Here is a 17,623-nt window from a genome sequence, read left to right as displayed (position 1 = left end):
AAATCCCTTAGGTCCCTATTATGGTGTCTTTGAGGATTATCTGCTTGTCACCTTTTACTGTCAATATTTTTAGTAACAGATGAGTCATGGAGCCAGGTGGGGGCTTTGTTTTTTGTTTACTCACCTCCTGACTACATTCTTTGAAAATGTTAAATGATATTTCTCTAAAGAGACTAGATACAACTAGCATCCCTCTAGTCTTCCATCCACCTTACTGCTGGACACTTTTGGAGCACACCTTCTGTGTTGGTTCCCTGCTGACTGAACCCAGAGAGTGATTAGAGTATGCTTTCAGATCTCTCCCCAGTACCCTGAGGAGATGGGGAATGAGCCTGCTTAGTTGTTGGGGCCTTCCGTTCTATTGCACATTTTACTGACCTTGAATGAAAACAGAAGCTGATTTAAGAAAAGTGCTGGCATCAAAGAGTTTTCTACATTCACCATTAGGGAGATAACCTTTATAAGCAAGTATAGGCACTTTTCCTTTAAGTTACTGGTAGAAAAGATATTTGCAGTTTTGTGGGAACCATTTTTAGTGGCTGTGATGTATCCAAACTCTTTGACACTTCAGAATTAAGAGCTAGTCTAATGTGCCAAAATCAATTAGACGATCAAAACATTGGTAGCATATGAAGCTTTACAAAGGCCAGGAATGTTGGGAAAGAAATATGAATTTTAAAAATGATACACGAAATGAAAATAAAATTAAAAAAAATGATACGCGAAACACATGTGTTGTCTCTTAACCAGGGGTCATCTGAGCCAGTAACAAGCTACCTTATGAAGAAAATATAATAGGACTGAACAAGGAAGCAAATTGGAAGTAATTGTTAATCTTTCTTGGATTTTGTGCTACTCTGCTGAGATCTGGCAAAATTTAAGTGGTTTTAGAAACCATAAAAACTCATCCTCAGTGAGATGAGGCAGTGAAAAAGGAGCTTTGACCAATCAACTCATTTTGACATTAAAGCCATCTTTTTTGAGGTGGTGGTATATCAAGTAAGCTGCTATTTACTAGGCATCGCAGAGCACCCTTCCAGATTCTGGGTCAATGTAGGGGAAGGGGAGTGAGGGTTCTAGTGCATTCAGTTGGGTAGACAACATTCAGCTGAATCCGTGTGTGCAACAGTCCCACCAGGAACTTCACTCATAAGATGGATTCCAGAAGCATCTTGTTTCCATTATTCCCCAGCCCTCCTCTTCTCATCTAGTCAGTGGCTGTGAGTAATACCCAGCTGGAGAGAATAGTCATTGTTTAAGTGGCTGTCTTTTGGCCTGAGGGTTTGGGGGTATGTTGATACTTGTCGGTTACTATGACTTCTTTTTTTTCCCCCCTCAATTGCATCAAACCCTTAAAACATGGTGGTAAGTGAGTGATATGCATGCTTTTGGAGTTTGTTTAATCTCCGCTTCAGTCTATACGATGCACAGTTCATAATGTTAACACTTTTCTTCAAGTTTACTTCATTCACTTTCACAACTAATTTGGATTTCAGTTTGCTGTTTAATCCTCATTTACTTTAATTTTTGTACCTTTTTTCTGTAGTTCTGTTCTTTCCCTCTCTCCTGATTTCCCTGTTAGGGGTCAAGTTGTTGTTTTGTTTGACCTGTAAAGAGAGTGGTGCTGCAGATAGTGGTTCAGGTTAGGGAAATGGGAAACCTGAGGCTCTTTGTTCCTTGTAAATGTGAAAGTGAATTTGGGGAGAGAGATGAAGGGACTGTGAGATGTAGACACTGTTGTGTACAGCAGCTGCTCCCACTTGCAGGCATGGCAGCTACACCAGAGCCACTCTTGCTAAAACCCCTTCATGCAGCCCTTTGCACGTTAATCGGCTTGTTGGGCTGGGAAATGACGTTATTAGTCAGGCACCAGGGTGTACATACATCCGCATTACTGAAGAAAGAAAAGCTCATGGTGTGAAGTGCTTGCGTTGGTGCTGACAGTGTCATGCTTTGAAAAGATGAGCTTGGCGATCGCGATTCCCTCTCCCCTGCTTTTTTTTTCTCTTAAAATTGGGAGTAGATTGGTGATATTCTTGAATCAGCTATCTTGCTTTAGAATTTTGTATTTTCAGGTACACAGCCAGAGCACTAAAAATACTCTTAAGTTTGCTCCTGTCAGTCCCTGCAGTGCTGAGTTCCTAGCATGTAGCTGGGTTGGCTTGGCCGGGATGGTGAGCATGTTAGGTTGTTGCGGTGAGGGAGGATGTAGGCCAGGCTCGTGTGTCTCAGTGCCTGGTACGTCTCTGTATCATTCCACTGTATGACAGCACCCAGGTGTCTTGGGTGTCTGAGTCTTAGTTCGTTCTCTGTACTGTTCAGTAGTGTACTGTTTTCAGTAGTAGAATCCTGTGGACACTGGTGTGTTGCTAGCCTATTGTTTTGGCTGATAAGTCATTGGTTTGTGGTTAGTTTTGTTTCTGTTTTTGTTTTTTTTGTTGTTGTTTTTGTTTTTTTTTTTTTTGAAATCTTTTTTGCTCCAGTCACTGTGTGTGCTGGCGGTGGCTTTGCCTCTCCGTTGCCTCGAAGGAACAGGTGGAGCAATGTCTCCCTCTGACAGACATTACTCCTGACGTGTGCTCTTGCAGATGCCTACACTGAGACTGTAATCTCCATAACTGCTTCATGTGCACCAAGCCCCCTTGTGGAATCCTGCTGAGAGTTTTTCTAGAAACCTTCAGTTCCGAATCATTTAGTCTACCTGACTTTTGTAAAATAAAAAGAAACTAAGAGCACTTAACTTGTTCCCCCACCTTTATGGGCCTTTAAAAAATTATTGTGTGTCTGTGTATATATGTATACACAAACACACAAACATGTATACACACACACATATAACCCTGATTAAAGGGGACCAAGTTGCCCTTAGTTGAAACAGGAAAGAAAAACTTCGTAAATCAGAATCAGAAAATACCAATTTAAGAAGGCACCTAAACTCAGATAATGTAAGTGTTTTGATTTAAAAAAAAAAGATAACTCATGGCTCATCTGGGTTCAGGTTCTGGTTTTGGCCAGGGCACAAGAATGAGCCTGTTTTTCTGTCTGAAGTCTTTTCTAGAGGGATGTCAGCACTACTCAGCTTTCTCTGGTCTGTCACAGAACATCCTCTACTCTGCACACACTTGGTGCTGGCACAGCCCAGCCTGACTGGCCCACTATTAGGTTGAACTATTGTGGCTTCCTCTATCTTATTCTCCAGACTACAGAACAGCAGGAGCAGTGTCCTGTGGGGAAGAGAGGATGTGTGGCTAAACGTATGGCACATACACATCCATCTTACATTGCAGGATTGAGTCAAAACTATGCATGCATTCACCACAAGAAAACAAACAGCAGGATTTTACAACTGAAATGTTGGTCTGTCTTCTCATCTATTTAAGAGTGAACCACTGGAACTTGGGGACAAGATGAGTATAATAATATTGCAGCCTATCTGTCCGCTACAGTTGCAGTTTTTCATGACAAGCATTCAAAGTGTTAACTAAAACCATTGAAACAGCATACCTGCCATTAAAAACCTGAATCTAGAAATAATAACTCCATGAGTGTTTTGCACCTCCAGATGGAATGGCCTTGAATAAATGCTATGAATAGCCATGTTTGCCACTTGCCATTTGCTGTTCTATTAACCCTGATGCAGAGTCTCACAGTTTTCTCCCTTCTTCTCCTGTCTCTCAATGGATTATTAAAACCTGAATACCTGTGTAGACGATGAACCAGCTGGGCCAATGTAAGTACTTTGTTGGACTTTGGTTCAGTAGTTTCTGGTTGGGTTATTTTGTATTTGCAGTTTAATTAAAGGGCATAGCTAAGATTGTAGGGGAAGACAGTGAGTGGAAAGCAGTGTTGCAGTGTAGACTTCTTAGCTGGACATGGAGCTGACTGATAGCCCTTTGATTCCCAGGACAGGCTGTACAGTTTTGTCCTTAGTAGCAGTATAAAGTGGAATACCATGCAAAAAAAAATGTTTAAAATTCTGCACACCCCATATGTTTAAATTGATACTGTGGGGGAAATGACCAGTGTATCTGAGGCTTCAGGTTTTGTTCATTTCAAGCTAGACTGTAGCATGGATAAACTGCCTGGCTCCATTAAATTGTGGGTATTCAAGAGAGACAAAACTACAAATTTCAAATCAATCCAAGATTTGCACTCTTTCCTAGAGCTGGGGACTAAGAAGTCAGAGGCAGAAGTGTGCTCAAATTAGTTCAGTGCCAGAGTGCCCTGCCTGTATATAATTAAGAAGAGACGAGACAGTGGTGTTGAGTAGAGAAAAAACTACTAACTCACTTTTGTCGTAATTATAGTTTATAAATCAAAGCCCATGTTACCTGGGTATTATCTGCCTTGGGAGTCAAAAGGATCGATTAAGGTTGTAGGCACTTTACACAGGGTGTATTAATTGTGTATTAATATCATGCAGTAAAATTTCTTACTATACCGGGGATGGCAGTAAGTGAAAGAGTCCCTGTATTTCCATGTGTTATACTTTGAAAAGTTGCTACTGACCTTGAGCTTAACTCTTGTAATGCAATTTCTCCTCCAAAGGAAAACCAACTCTACCAACAATCACAAAGATAAAAACTTGCGCCAGAGAAACACAAATTAAATACTACTTATAATGTAAGTATGGACTTCTTTAGAAGTTTTAAGTTATATTCAAATGAATGTGCCTCTTTTGACTTTATCACAAAGTCTTCAATAGCTGATGTTATGTTGCAAGATCTTTCAGTTGATTTCAGAGCTTCCAATACTGACGGAACAAGTTGTCTGTCCAGTGAAGCAGCTGGAAAGGAACATTTTCAGCTGAGTTGTAAAACATAGATGCTTTTCAGAGTGTGTCTATGATGTTTCAAAGCATCACCTTACCTCTTTACTTCTTTAAAAAGAGGTAAAAGTTAAATTGTCACCTTCTTAGGTGGATTATTCCTGAGGCCACTTTGCTTGGTCCCACTTTGCTTCCGGGGGCAAGGCAAGAATGGTGGCCAGGCACAGCTGGGCCAGAGTGCCTACTGCTTAGGCACATGGAGATCAGAATTTCACACCACATCCCTGAGCATGCTGTTTGAACCAAAGCTTTATGTGGTGCTTGGTGTACTATTAAGTAACAGTGCATGTTCCCTTTTAATTTCTAAATACTTTCTTCACAGATCTTTAGGTTCCTGAAACTGGTGGCAACATGACCTGCTAAATTTTCTGCTTGGACCTCTTTGGTTCTTTCCCCTTTCAAGTGAGCAGCACCATGATGACTGTCTAAAGCATGCCTTATTTAGCCTCTCCTGTAAGGGTGATCTAGCCAGGTACATTTTAAATAATGCTTCAGTGTAGAAGGTGTAAACTATTTTGGGCTTGATGTGCTGTGAATGTTGCTTTTATTTTTTATTTTTTGTTAAAATATTTAAATAGAAGTGAAAAGGTGATCTCTGAGGGTCAGATCATGCATGCGCCATTTTTTACTTAATGCAGCTGTTAAATTGGCAAAGCTCTAAAATGCACTGCTGCCATCTAGTGATACATTTTTGTAAAGTACAGCAAAACATACAGATATATACAGTATATAAATATATATATATATATTTATATTTTTTGGGGTGGGAGAAATCCAAAATAAATGCTTGTTTCATTTTTAAGCTGCTGATACTCATTCCTTATTGTATGTTGTCAGATGAGGAAATTGTTCAGTTCTGGTACATAAAGATGAGTAATATAAACTGAAATCTATAATTTTAAGGGCTTAACCTATGACTTTGATAAGAAGCTGGAACAATTCACTGAATGGATATAATGAATTACAGTATATATGTATGATTGCTTTTAAAGTGATTATTTTTTCTTTTGTTAAATCATGTAAATTCCTAAATCCTTTTGCACTGATGTGTTAAAACCTAATTGTACATTCAGTTAAGGCAAACTTTTATAATTTACCTTTTGTTTTCAATGATCTTGAAATGTTATAGCATGGTATTCTATGCAACTAGTTATTCTTTGAGGTTGACACTGTATTTTTTCATTGATTCGAGTGTAGATTTTCACGCCCAGCAGGGTTCCCACGCGGTGTGTAATTGGTAGATGCATGTACTTGTGTTTTGTGTAATTGCTGAAGTGCAATGATGTAAAAAAAAACAAAAAGTGGATTCACCTGTTTTTAAAAATAAAACTGATAAAAGGTGTTGGAATAATACTCTTTATTCTCTACAATCTTAGGATGAAGTATTTTTCCCCATTGCTCCCAATTTCTGTGTGTACACAGACTTAATCACTCAGCCCTGTCAGCTTTTTTAGTTCCTTTTCCACTTCTTCCACAAATGCCGGGAAGTTCTGATCCATGAGGCACAAGCGTAGAAAGGGGCCTAATCCTTGTGCATTCCATGCAGATTGTTCATAGACAAGGGGCAGCTCCTCTGATGCCATGAGAGACTGTGGGGATTCCAAAAGAGTAGTTTATTAGAGAGTTCAGGGGAAAGCAACAGCCTGAATATTGGAACACAGGAAAACTGCCTTTCGGTAAGATTCGGGAAGTGAGACACCAAAAGCCAGTGTTCCTTTACATGATGTTTCTAATTTATACGTACAGACTGAGATAAACTGGTATCCTTAGTATTTCAAGTATACTAAAAGTGATTTGCAAAGATACTGACTGCTTTAATGAAGAGTACAGTGCTGATTAAGTTTGTGGATTGAGAAGTCTATCAATGAATGAACTCCACTTAGTTCATCCTTCCCGCCTAATAGGTGGAAGAATGGATGTGAGCTGTTCATCATATGGAAATTGGGTTCTGAATGTAATAAAGGTTACAAACTGACTATCCCGAGGACACATCTCGCTGTGTCTTTCTCTGGTTCTGTCCATGAGGCTTGACAAGTAGAGGCATGTGTCCATTGCTAAATGAAGGCAGAACACTTCCATCACCCCCCAAAATTCCCTCATTGCTATCTGCTCTTATTGTTAAACCCTCAACTCTTAGCAACTATGATCTGTCCTCCATACTGTATATAGTTTTGCCTTTTCTGGAATGTCATACAAATGATGTCATATAATACTGCACGTTTTTCACATGCTTATTTGTCATCTCTCTGTCGTCTTTGGTAACCTGTAGTATTTTAAAGTCAGTTGACTAAGCTGCCAATATTTAAACATGAGGAGAGTTTAAAAAAAAAAAGTCTGTGACTGTGCTTGGCAAATTGGAAGATTACGCAAAAGATGCACCGACCCAAGCAGTGAAGATGGCTTCAGCTCTCTGTGTGGTCCACCTACCTCTGAGCCTTGACTTAGCCTTCTTTTTCACTCCTCATGTTAATTCTGCTAGATAGGTAGGTTTTCTACCCTTTCCATGGATTGCATGGTTTGGTGTATATGTATACAGTTGACATTTCTCAAGGAACTATCTATAATAGAAACTGACTTTTCTAAATTCAAACCAGCTTTTCAGACTATCTAAAGGTAGAAAGAAGAAAATGAAAGTCAAATGAAGCCCTGTTCTTCAGTGAGAGCCACTATTAACATGGTAGTATTATCTCCTTCCAAATTTATTTCGTGTGTGTGTCTTTACTACAAAAGTCAAATCATGTGTGCTGTTTTGTAGCCTTTAAAAAACAATGTACTATGAATATCTTCCATTGTCAACAGATTAAGACAGATGTCACTTTTTATTGACTACATTTTATCCCGCTTATGGTTATGGCACTTTTTAACCACTCAGTGTCCCATTAGTGAATAATTGTTCCTATTTTGTTACTATTAAAATTACTGAAAAACATCTTTGTATGTATATTTGTGTAGATGAAATGGTATTATAGGTAATAAGATATTAAATTTTATCTACATTGCTAAATGGCTTTCAAAGAATTTTACCAATTTATATTCAAAGAATGACTTGTCTAGAAGGTTATAGCAAACAAGTAGCATATCTGAGCTAGCCTGATACTTTTTCTTTATACATGGTTCTTCTATATGCTATAAATAAATTGGACCGAGGTTCATCTTCTATAGTAACTGATACTTCCTGAATAAGGATATCGCACCCTACTCTGCTCATGTTTTTCTGTGGCTTAGTCACTCTGATTCAGTTAACCTATAATCCTGGTGCAGATACAAGGCTACAAACTGGGAGTTATGAAGTCTGCCCTGCTGCTCAAAAACAAGGTTTCTAAATTTTGTCATAGTTCTGACTTACTAAAGGAAATAGACATGAATTCTTATTTAGTCTTAATTTTCAGGTTTTAAAATCTGTGACTGCCCATTTATTTTGCATGAGTGGTGTGCCAGGTGGAGAAACACCCATATCTTCTTGTGCCAGGTGGAGAAACACCCATATCTTCTTTCTTACACCACTGTTAGCACAGGTTAATAGATAAAGTAAAAAGGAAACTTAGGAAAATTGGATATTGATGAATTCCATGCAGAATTTTAGGGACAGCATAAACTGTTGGCTGAGAACCTGCTGTTAAGCACAGCAGGGAATGCATTGAGGAGACGACCAGCCTCAGGAACCCTGAGCCTGAATGAATAGTTCTGCAAGAGTGTTTGATAACAGGAAAATTCAAGTGGAGAGGCCACATCCAAAAGCAGTTCTGTGGTAACAGAGCGGAGTCTTCCTGGGGCTTCATACATCCTTAACCTGAGATCCTCACACTGAAGATCTGCCCCTACAGAAACCATAGCTGAATCGATTTCAAATTCATATTGATATTTGTCTTAGAAGAGTTTCCAAATTTCATTTCCAAAGTTAAACTGAAATTCTTACCTTTATTCCTCTCTAAGGATGGTGGTGAATAAATTGTTTATCTCACACATTTAAAGGCTAACATTATAGACCACTTTCTGTCTTTTATTTCCTCAGGAAGATAGTTCTTCAGTATGTGCCATCATGTCTAACCTCACAACAAGGATAGGTGGAAGTGGCCTGTCTCTGTCTTTACCATCTTCTACAGTAACACTTTAAAGTTACTGTTCTAGAACAGAGGATTGAACAGAGGGATACAAAGTTCTTCGGGATCACTGTTTTCCTGACATGAAAACCGAATATGGAAGTAGGCCCTACCTGAGCTAACCAGGCCACCGAGGTCCTTCCTCCCGGACTGCTTGCGTCAGCCGGCACCCTCTGCTGCTGCTCTGAGTTCTGCAGTGAAACAGCATGCAATTAGACTGGCTGAGCATCATCATAAATACCGCAGGCCATTAAAGCAGTGGAACACATGCATTAAAATGTTAAAGAGAATCAGTAAAGGTGCTAAAGTCATTGTCGGTGTAGTCCTGGTTTAAGCTTGGCTGTTGCCTGATTTACCACAGCAGAGACACAGAGAGGAAATCTGAGGCACCGCCCTGTGCCTGCTGTCCTTGGGTCTCACAGGCTGGTAGTGCCTTTTCCTGCCTGACACCCTGGCATACTTCTGTCTTAAGAGGCCCAGCCCAGGACCATGTGCTGGTACTGGAGGGCAGTGGACATTGCCCAGCTTCTGATAATTTATAGAAGGTGACAAACTATGATTATTACTCGGGTAATATACATGTTCCTTGTAGAAAAGCAAAATGGGGGCGGGGGGAACACTATAGTTGCAAGATAACCATATCTTGTAACTTCTTAAAAAAATCTCATTTTAGACATTCTGAGGTTATGAATAAGTTCTTCTGTTAGTAAAATTCCTAGATATATTCATTCAACAATGTTTGTGTATACTGTGCACTAGACACTGGGATGAAAAAAGGAAGGGAGCCACAGAAAACAAGGTAGAGGTCTGGCCTGCAAGAACCCACAACCCAGTAAGAAACTAACAAGTAAACAACTTGAATGAAACTGAGGAAGTGCTGGCATGGAGGGGAGTGTAAGACTTTAGGCTTGTAGTGGAGGGCAGTACAGGAAGAGTATGTGTGCTAATAAGCATGAGGGGTAGGAATGCTCCAGAGCCTGAGCTACTTCTTACCGGAGGGGCTGTTCTTAAGCAGAACTGGGGGTGTTTTCTAGGCAAACAGAATGAACAAGGTGTAGGCGGAAGCCTGGAGGCATTAGAGGCTGCTTCTACCTAAAAACAAAAACTTCTCCAAGAGCCCCACCACCCTTCCTTCCTCGCCACATGACTGCAGACTTAGCTGTGTTCTGGAGAGCAGTGGCACTTAGGGTACTAATAATCTCCAGACGGTTGTGAGCTGGTGGTATCACACAGGGAGAACCCAAGGCCTGCCCTGGAAGGTGTGTATCAGCAGTATGTTCTGACCGCCAGAGTAAATGTCCTGCTAATTTCAGTGGGTGCTGGCAGAAATGTATATCTGAAGCATCAAAAATGGGGTGGTGGGACAGAGGAAGAAAAGAACAAAGGAAAGAAAACTAGTTAGGAATACTAAATAAAAATGAGCTAAAAGGTAAGGGGCTTTAATGAGTCTGGAATCCTTAGGCAAACCCCATTTTTCCTCATCCAGAAGTCAGATTCCACTGCTTAGTGTTTCTTCCAGCTCTGAGGTTTTCCTAGGAGACATCAGTTCAGCTCACACCATGTTCTTCAAACAACTTCAAATAACCAAAACTCATATGCCACATACACTGATCTACAGCCAAGTGTGATGGAAGCAGAGGAAGTCAGTAGGATGGCTCTAAGGACTGGACAGTCCTCCATCTAAGTGCACACAGATGGCAGGTTCTGCGCACACAGTAACAAGCCCCTGGCTGCCACTTCCTGGACTCCTAGTGCTAGCAGAGGAGGAGTTCATCTAGGAACTGCCATAGGCTGGGTTGCCTCAGAAGCCCTCAGGTTGAGAAACACCTGGTTAGGCCACAATTAGCAAAATTACAAGACAGAGGAAAAGTAAAAATACAAGCCAGGAAGTGACTCAAGAACCTGAAAAAAAGAAAAAGATACGGAATTACCTCTAATTTGCAAAAAAAAAAAAAACTATTTTAGACAAAAGTAATACAGGTACTGGGAAAAAGATACCTGAATGAGGAGAGCTGCAAGATAACTAAAGCCTGGACAGAGCTTGCACCTCTGGAGCTGGACTGTGTAAAAGGGAGCACGATACCAAATCTGAACGGCGGAAGCTAAGGGCAGGCCTTAGGAGTTTTGTCTCCTGCTCTGCAGCCTTAGACACTCCATCTCACTGTGGCCCTACTGACTGGTGAGTGCTGACCCTTGATAATAAATGACTGGTATGCTTATTTGTTCACCTGCGAAGCAAGGCAGATCTGAAAAGGTAACAGCACTGGCAGTAATAATGAATCATCTTATTTAGATACTTGCCAGGTATTGTCCTAGGTGCTTTATAGACAGAATTGTAGTCTCACCGTGTGGTAAGTGACTTGCATGAGAACACATAGCTACTAACAGGCAAGGATTCCAAAGCCTATATAGTCTTTTGCACAACATTCTACATCTCATCTACCCAGAACACCAAACTACAGATCCAAGGAGGCCTTGAATACAGAATCAAGAAAAGACATGAACATTTTCTAGCTGCTTTGGGGATATTTCTACCTAGGTATTTGGGATGAGCTTAAATAGAGGGCCAGGGCCTTCATCTGCCACTGTAGTTAAAAGACCCACAGCCTACTTTAAGGTACTGTCTCAGTTTTTCTTTTTTTAGATAATTGTATTCAGGTTCTACCCTGACGTGTGTATGTCTTTACTATATGTATGTCCTCTATGTCATTACCTTCATGAGGCATTCCAGACCTAGTTCCCAGATGCTGGGGCCTTATTTGGTTCTGTTGCACCCCATGCATGCACTGGGTACTATAATCTCAATCTAACAGCTGGTCAGTGATGCCTACAAAGAAAGGCAATCTATTTAAGGGGTGAAAGATCGTAAGCATCAAAGTATCTTATAATAAGCCATATCATTCCATTTTTAGAGAGGGGATTCTTAATAAAACAGAAGCTGATGAGGCAAAATGTTTTAAATTAGATCCAAGAAAAAAACCAGCTTTAGTGTTGACATGTTCACAGAAAGTCATGCAGAAATGAATGGGAAGAATTCTAAAACATTAAAATATGATATGGCAAACTAAATATAATCAAAGGGAAACCATACAGTACTCATTTAAAGAAAAACATTTTATGATAATATAAAATCTGTTTGCCCCAGATACACTATAAAAAGAAAGTTGGTGATAAAACAGTAAAAAGGAATTGTCTTGGTCCAGTTAGTTTAAGGGGAACTTACAGGTTGAAGTAATGGAAAGCCAGGTTTGGAAAGTCATTGCTCAAAATAGATAAAAAAAACCTAGCCTGAAACTGGAATTTCATCCTAAGAGCAGAGGTAACCTATGCTAGCAGCATGTGGGACTATGCCAACGAAATGCTTGAAGATGTACCTGCAGGAGAAATTCTATAACTGATTCTCAAAAGTTTTATCACAAGACTCCTTTACATTCCTACAAACTACTGAGGCCCTCAGACAGCTTTTGAATTACATCTATCTGATATTTATATGTTAGGAATTAAAACAAATTTTAACTATTCATTTAAAATTATAAATCCATTATATGTTAGTATTAAAAACTTTAATGAAAATAACTTTCCTAACACAAAAATACAATGATTTTTGCAATTCTCTTTTAATATCTAGCTGGACTCTCATATTTACCTCTGCACTCAATCTGACAACATATTGCTTTGGTTGAAGTACGTAAAATCTGGCTTCATACAGATATATAGATGGAAAAAGTTATTTTTTAAAAATGTTTTTCAGGTAATTATGGATACTCTGATCTGACATCAAAATTCAATAAGTGATAGTTTCTTAAAGGCTAGTTTCAACACAATCTTAAATCATAGCAATGAACTTTTTATATTATTATATTAAAATCCTTTGGTCTGAGGAATCTCTGGACTGTTCCATAGCAGCTGTGCCAGTTTACGTTCCCACCAAGAGTGTACCAAGGGTTCCCTTTTCTCCATATCTTGACTTTTTGACAACAGCCATCCTGATAGATGTGAGGATATCTCATTGTGGTTTTGATTTGCATTTCCCTGATACGGGACGCTAAGCATCTTTTCATCTGTCTGTTAGCTATCTGTATGTCTTTAGAAAAATGTCTGTTCAGGCCCTCTGCCCATTTTATAATTTTTTTTATGTTGATTTGTATGAGTTCTTTTCAGTATTTTGAATAGTAACCCTTTATCAGATATACCATTTGCAAATATCTTCTCCCATTCAGTAGGCAGCCTTTTTGTTAATAGCTTCCCTTGTTGTGCAACAGTGATCACAAAAAACAGTGATTTTTTTTTTTTTTTTTTTAGTTTTGCTTGTATTTCCCTTGCTTGAGGAGACCCATAAAAATATTGCCAAGACCGATATCAAAAAGTGTACTGCCTATGTTTTCTTCTAGGAGTTTTATGGTTTCAGGTCTTATGTTTAAGTGTTTAATCCCTTTTGATTTTATTTTTGTATGATTTTATATGGTATGAGAAAGTCCAGTTTTCCCAACACCATTTATTGAAGAGAAATTTAAAAAAAAACCCACAGGACTAGCATATGATACAGTAATCCCACTTCTGGGTATTTTTCCAAAGAAAACAAAAACATTCAAAAAGATATATGCACCCCTATGTTCACTGCAGCAATATTCACAGTAGCCAGGATATGGGAGCAAATTAACCCTAAGTGTTTGTTGATAGATGACTGGATAAAGAGAATGTGATATTATTCAGCCATAAAAAAGATCTTGTCACTTGTGACAAAATGGATGGACTTAGAAGATATTATGCTAAATGAGAAATATAAATAAATATGCAGATGACACCACCCTTATGGCAGAGAGTGAAGAGGAACTAAAGAGCCTCTTGATGAAAGTGAAAGAGGAGAGTGAAAAAGTTGGCTTAAAGCTTAACATTCAGAAAACTAAGATCATGGCATCTGGTCCCATCACTTCATGGGAAATAGATGGGGACACAGTGGAAACAGTATCAGACTTTATTTTCTGGGGCTGCAAAATCACTGTGGATGGTGACTGCAGCCATGAAATTAAAAGACGCTTACTTCTTGGAAGGAAAATCATGATCAACCTAGATAGCATATTAAAAAGCAGAGACATTACTTTGCCAACAAATGTCTGTCTGGTCAAGGCTATGGTTTTTCCAGTGGTCATGTATGGATGTGAGACTTGGACTGTGAAGAAAGCTCAATGCCGAAAAATTGATGCTTTTGAACGGTGGTGTTGGAGAAGACTCTTGAGAGTCCCTTGGACTGCAAGGAGATCCAACCAGTCCATCCTGAAGGAGGTCAGTCCTGGGTGTTCATTGGAAGGACTGATGCTGAAGCTGAAACTCCCAATACTTTGGCCAACTCGTGTGAAGAGCTGATTCATTGGAAAAGACCCTGATGACTGGGGGCAAGAGAGAAGGGGATGACAGAGGATGGCTGGATGGCATCACTGACTCGTTGGGCATGAGTTTGAGTAAACTCCGGGAGTTGGTGATAGACAGGGAGGCCTGGTGTGCTGCGATTCATGGGCTTGCAGAGAGTCGGACACGACTGAGCAACTTAACTGACTGAACTGAATGCTAAATGAAGTAAATCAGAGAAAAGTACTGTATGATTTCACTTATATGTGGAAATTAAAAGGCATGAATAAACAACTAGACTCGAGAGAGAATAAACAGATGGTTGCTAGAGGAGAGGGGAATGGGACAGTAAAATAGAGAAATTGGTGAGGGAAGTTAACAGATACAAAAACAAACAATCCATTGATGTAGTTCATACTTCGGATCTTTCATCCATGCATGGTTTTGTAGAACCATGTATTTGCCATTTGAAAAATACTGGTTCACTGGATTGTACAGATCTTCCACATGTTGAAACATTTTGTGATGTAGTTATTTTAAAAATCATGTTCATTACCAGTACCATCAAGAAAGTCTTCTGGGTTAGGAAGCTATGAAGCTCAAGTGGCAGATACAAGTTTTCCAAGATTCTAATTTTCACTTGAAATGGTTATTTCATCATTGTCAAATACTATCAATTGTCTTCTTGAAGTAACAGGATTACTACATTCACTTGAGAAAATGGCCACCAGCCACCCAAATCTGAATAATCGTAGTTCGTCTGTTGTTAAGTGGGAATGGTGTTCCATAAAGAGAGTCTGGTTCAGCACCCAGTGCTGCCATACGGGTGCTTTCCTAGGAGAAAGCCGCCATGCTTCAGAACGCAGATGATTTTGTTAGTTGGTTCTTACTGCAGTGACAGTGAAGAAAGAACACGACTACTGGAACGGCTAGATGCCACCGCCTTGATCTATGCCAAGGTAACAGGAGCTTTGCTCACAATGCTTTTATCCCATTAAATAACAAGTATCAATACAGGAAAAGGACAAACAATCTGTTAATATTATTGCAGAAATAATATGGACTTTGTGGACTCCTGAAAAGGTCTCAGGGAAGGGTCCATGGATCATACTCTGAGAACCACTGTACTATAGTAACACCCATGATACACCTGAAACTCCCAGCTAATCTAATTTCTAGCCTTATAGGTAACTACAGTGAGAATCAACCTTGAATTAAAAAAATAACTCAGTGTTTTCTTTGGAATAATGTCTATTCAAGTCCTCTGCCCATTTTTTAATCAGATTGTTTTATGATACTGAGTTGTATCAGTTCTTGTTATTTTGGGTATTAACCCTTTACTGGATGTATCATTTGCAAATACCTCCTCCCACTCAATATGTTGTCTTTTTGTTTTGTTGATCATTTTCTTTACTATGCAAAGCTTTTTAGTTGGATTTAGTCCCATTTGTTTGTTTCTTTTGTTGCCCTTGCCTGAGGCACATGAAAAGATGCTCAACATCACTCATCATCAGAGAACTGCAAATCAAACCACAAGATAGTACCTCACAACTGTCAGAATGGCTATCAGAAAGACAAGAAGTAAAGTGTTGGTGAGGATGTGGAGAAAAGGGAACCCTTCCTTAGGCACTGCTGGTGGGAATGTAAATTGGTAGATACTATGGAAAACAGTACGGTGGTTTCTCTAAAAATTAAAAACAGAATTATATGATCTAGTAATTCCACTTCTGGGTATTATCCAAAGAAAACAAAAACTAATTCAAAAAGATATTTTCCCCCCTGTGTTTACTGAAGCATTGTTTACAGTGGCCATAGATGAGGTATGTGTGTGTATATGTATACACACACACACTGAAATAGATACAAAAATGAGGTGTGTGTGTGTGTGTGTGTAGGGTGGGCCAAAAAGTTCGTTTAGGTTTTTCCCTATGATGTTAGAAAAACCTGCATGAACTTTTTAGCCCACCCAATATATACACAATAAAATATGTAGTATCTAAAAACAAATATAAAATGACTCATAAACACAGGGAACAAATATGGCTGCAGAACTGGGGGGGGGGGGGCAAACCAGGTGAATGAGATTATGAAGCTCAAACTTTCCGTTATAAGTGAATGGGCTTCCCTAGTGACCCAGTGGTTAAGAATCCCCCTGCCAATTCAAGGGACATGGGTTCGGTCCCTGGTATGGGACCCCACATGCGGTGGAGCAACTAAGCAAGCCCATGTGCCACAACTACTGAAGCCCCCGCGCCTAGAGGCCGTGCTCTGCAACAAGAGAAGCCACTGCAATGAGAAGCCCACACACTGCAACTGGAGTAGCCCCACTAACTGCAACCAGAGAAAACAGAAGTCCGCACAGCAATGAAGACCCAGTGCAGCCAAAAATAAATAAGTCTTTTTTAAAAAAGTAAAAAATGAGTCACAGGGATATAATGTACAGCACAGGGAATATAGTCAATAATATTGTAATACTTTTATATGGTGACAGATGGTAATTAGATGTGATCATTTTGTATAAAAATATCAAATCACTATATTGTATACATGAAACTATGATTATATATATGTCAACAAAAGTCAGTCACTCAACATTAGATATCTTTAAGCTACAAATGTGGTGGACGTGGCAAATTCCACTGTGATTTTGGCCCCCACAGCATTACCTTCTCAGGTTTCTCATCCACCTTGCCATACTGTGGTGGGATGCTCTGCACACAGCGCTTCCCCTGGTCAGGACTTGGCCTGAACTCCTGGCTGATTCCGTCAGGCACCTGGACGGTGATGTACTGGGCTAGGTTCTGCACGCAGCTGTAGCAGTGTTCCAGTGCCTGCTCTCTGGAGCCTCCACTGAACTGTACCCGGAACATACGACTCTTGTTCTGTATGACAAATCAAAAGTTATCCTCAGCAACCCTCGTCACATCACTTTACTTCTACTGTGGGATCTTCCCTTTGTTTGAAGGGGAAGGGGTGTCAATCAGGGAGCAGTTACCCTACACTGTCAATGTGGGCATAGAAAAGCCAGTAATTAGTTTTCTTTTCCCTTTTGGGAGCTGTGCCTCATAATATATTCATCTCCTTCAAGGGACTGACATCAGCAAAAATGGAAAAGCCCATCATAAAGATTAGGAAGGTCACTATACTGACTGCAGTAAAAGATCCACGTTTCATCTTACTTTGGAACAAAGATTTCATGCTGTCTAATTGCTTAGGTGGAGCATCAGTGAAGCTAACAGTCCTGGCTGAACAAAATTTTCCAAACCTGAGTATATAAAAGAGCTAGCCAGACAGATACCACATTAAACAAGCCAGTGAATCTGAAAAACAAAGTGGGGGATCTGGGGAC

At 39.7% G+C, this 17,623-nt stretch overlaps 2 protein-coding genes across 5 annotated transcripts in view; one reads left to right on the top strand and one right to left on the bottom strand.

The window, feature by feature from the left end:
* Window positions 1–6,170, top strand: part of NPTN (neuroplastin) — a 64,448-nt gene extending 58,278 nt beyond the window's left edge. Inside the window, exons 7-9 of one of the 2 annotated variants that reach the window (XM_020893530.2) lie at window positions 3,721–3,730; window positions 4,549–4,623; window positions 5,151–6,170. In XM_020893530.2, coding sequence (XP_020749189.2) covers window positions 3,721–3,730; window positions 4,549–4,609 — 71 coding nt within the window. In that variant the 3' untranslated portion in view covers window positions 4,610–4,623; window positions 5,151–6,170. Of the gene's footprint in view, window positions 1–3,708; window positions 3,731–4,548; window positions 4,624–5,150 lie in introns of both variants that reach the window. The other variant, XM_020893529.2, reaches the window with a different exon arrangement.
* The window catches only part of REC114 (REC114 meiotic recombination protein), a 183,774-nt gene continuing 172,308 nt past the window's right edge, over window positions 6,158–17,623 (bottom strand). For all 3 annotated transcript variants that reach the window (XM_070468807.1, XM_070468808.1, XM_020893535.2), the window contains 3 exons: window positions 16,941–17,156; window positions 9,042–9,119; window positions 6,158–6,417 (listed from right to left, as the gene is read on the bottom strand). In XM_070468807.1, the coding sequence (XP_070324908.1) occupies window positions 6,253–6,417; window positions 9,042–9,119; window positions 16,941–17,156 (459 nt within the window). In that variant the 3' untranslated portion in view covers window positions 6,158–6,252. The remainder of the gene's footprint in view (window positions 6,418–9,041; window positions 9,120–16,940; window positions 17,157–17,623) is intronic.

Source organism: Odocoileus virginianus, chromosome 6 (assembly GCF_023699985.2).
Source record: "Odocoileus virginianus isolate 20LAN1187 ecotype Illinois chromosome 6, Ovbor_1.2, whole genome shotgun sequence".
NCBI classification, from domain to species: Eukaryota; Metazoa; Chordata; class Mammalia; order Artiodactyla; family Cervidae; genus Odocoileus; species Odocoileus virginianus.
This window is presented reverse-complemented; position numbering and strand designations above follow the sequence as displayed.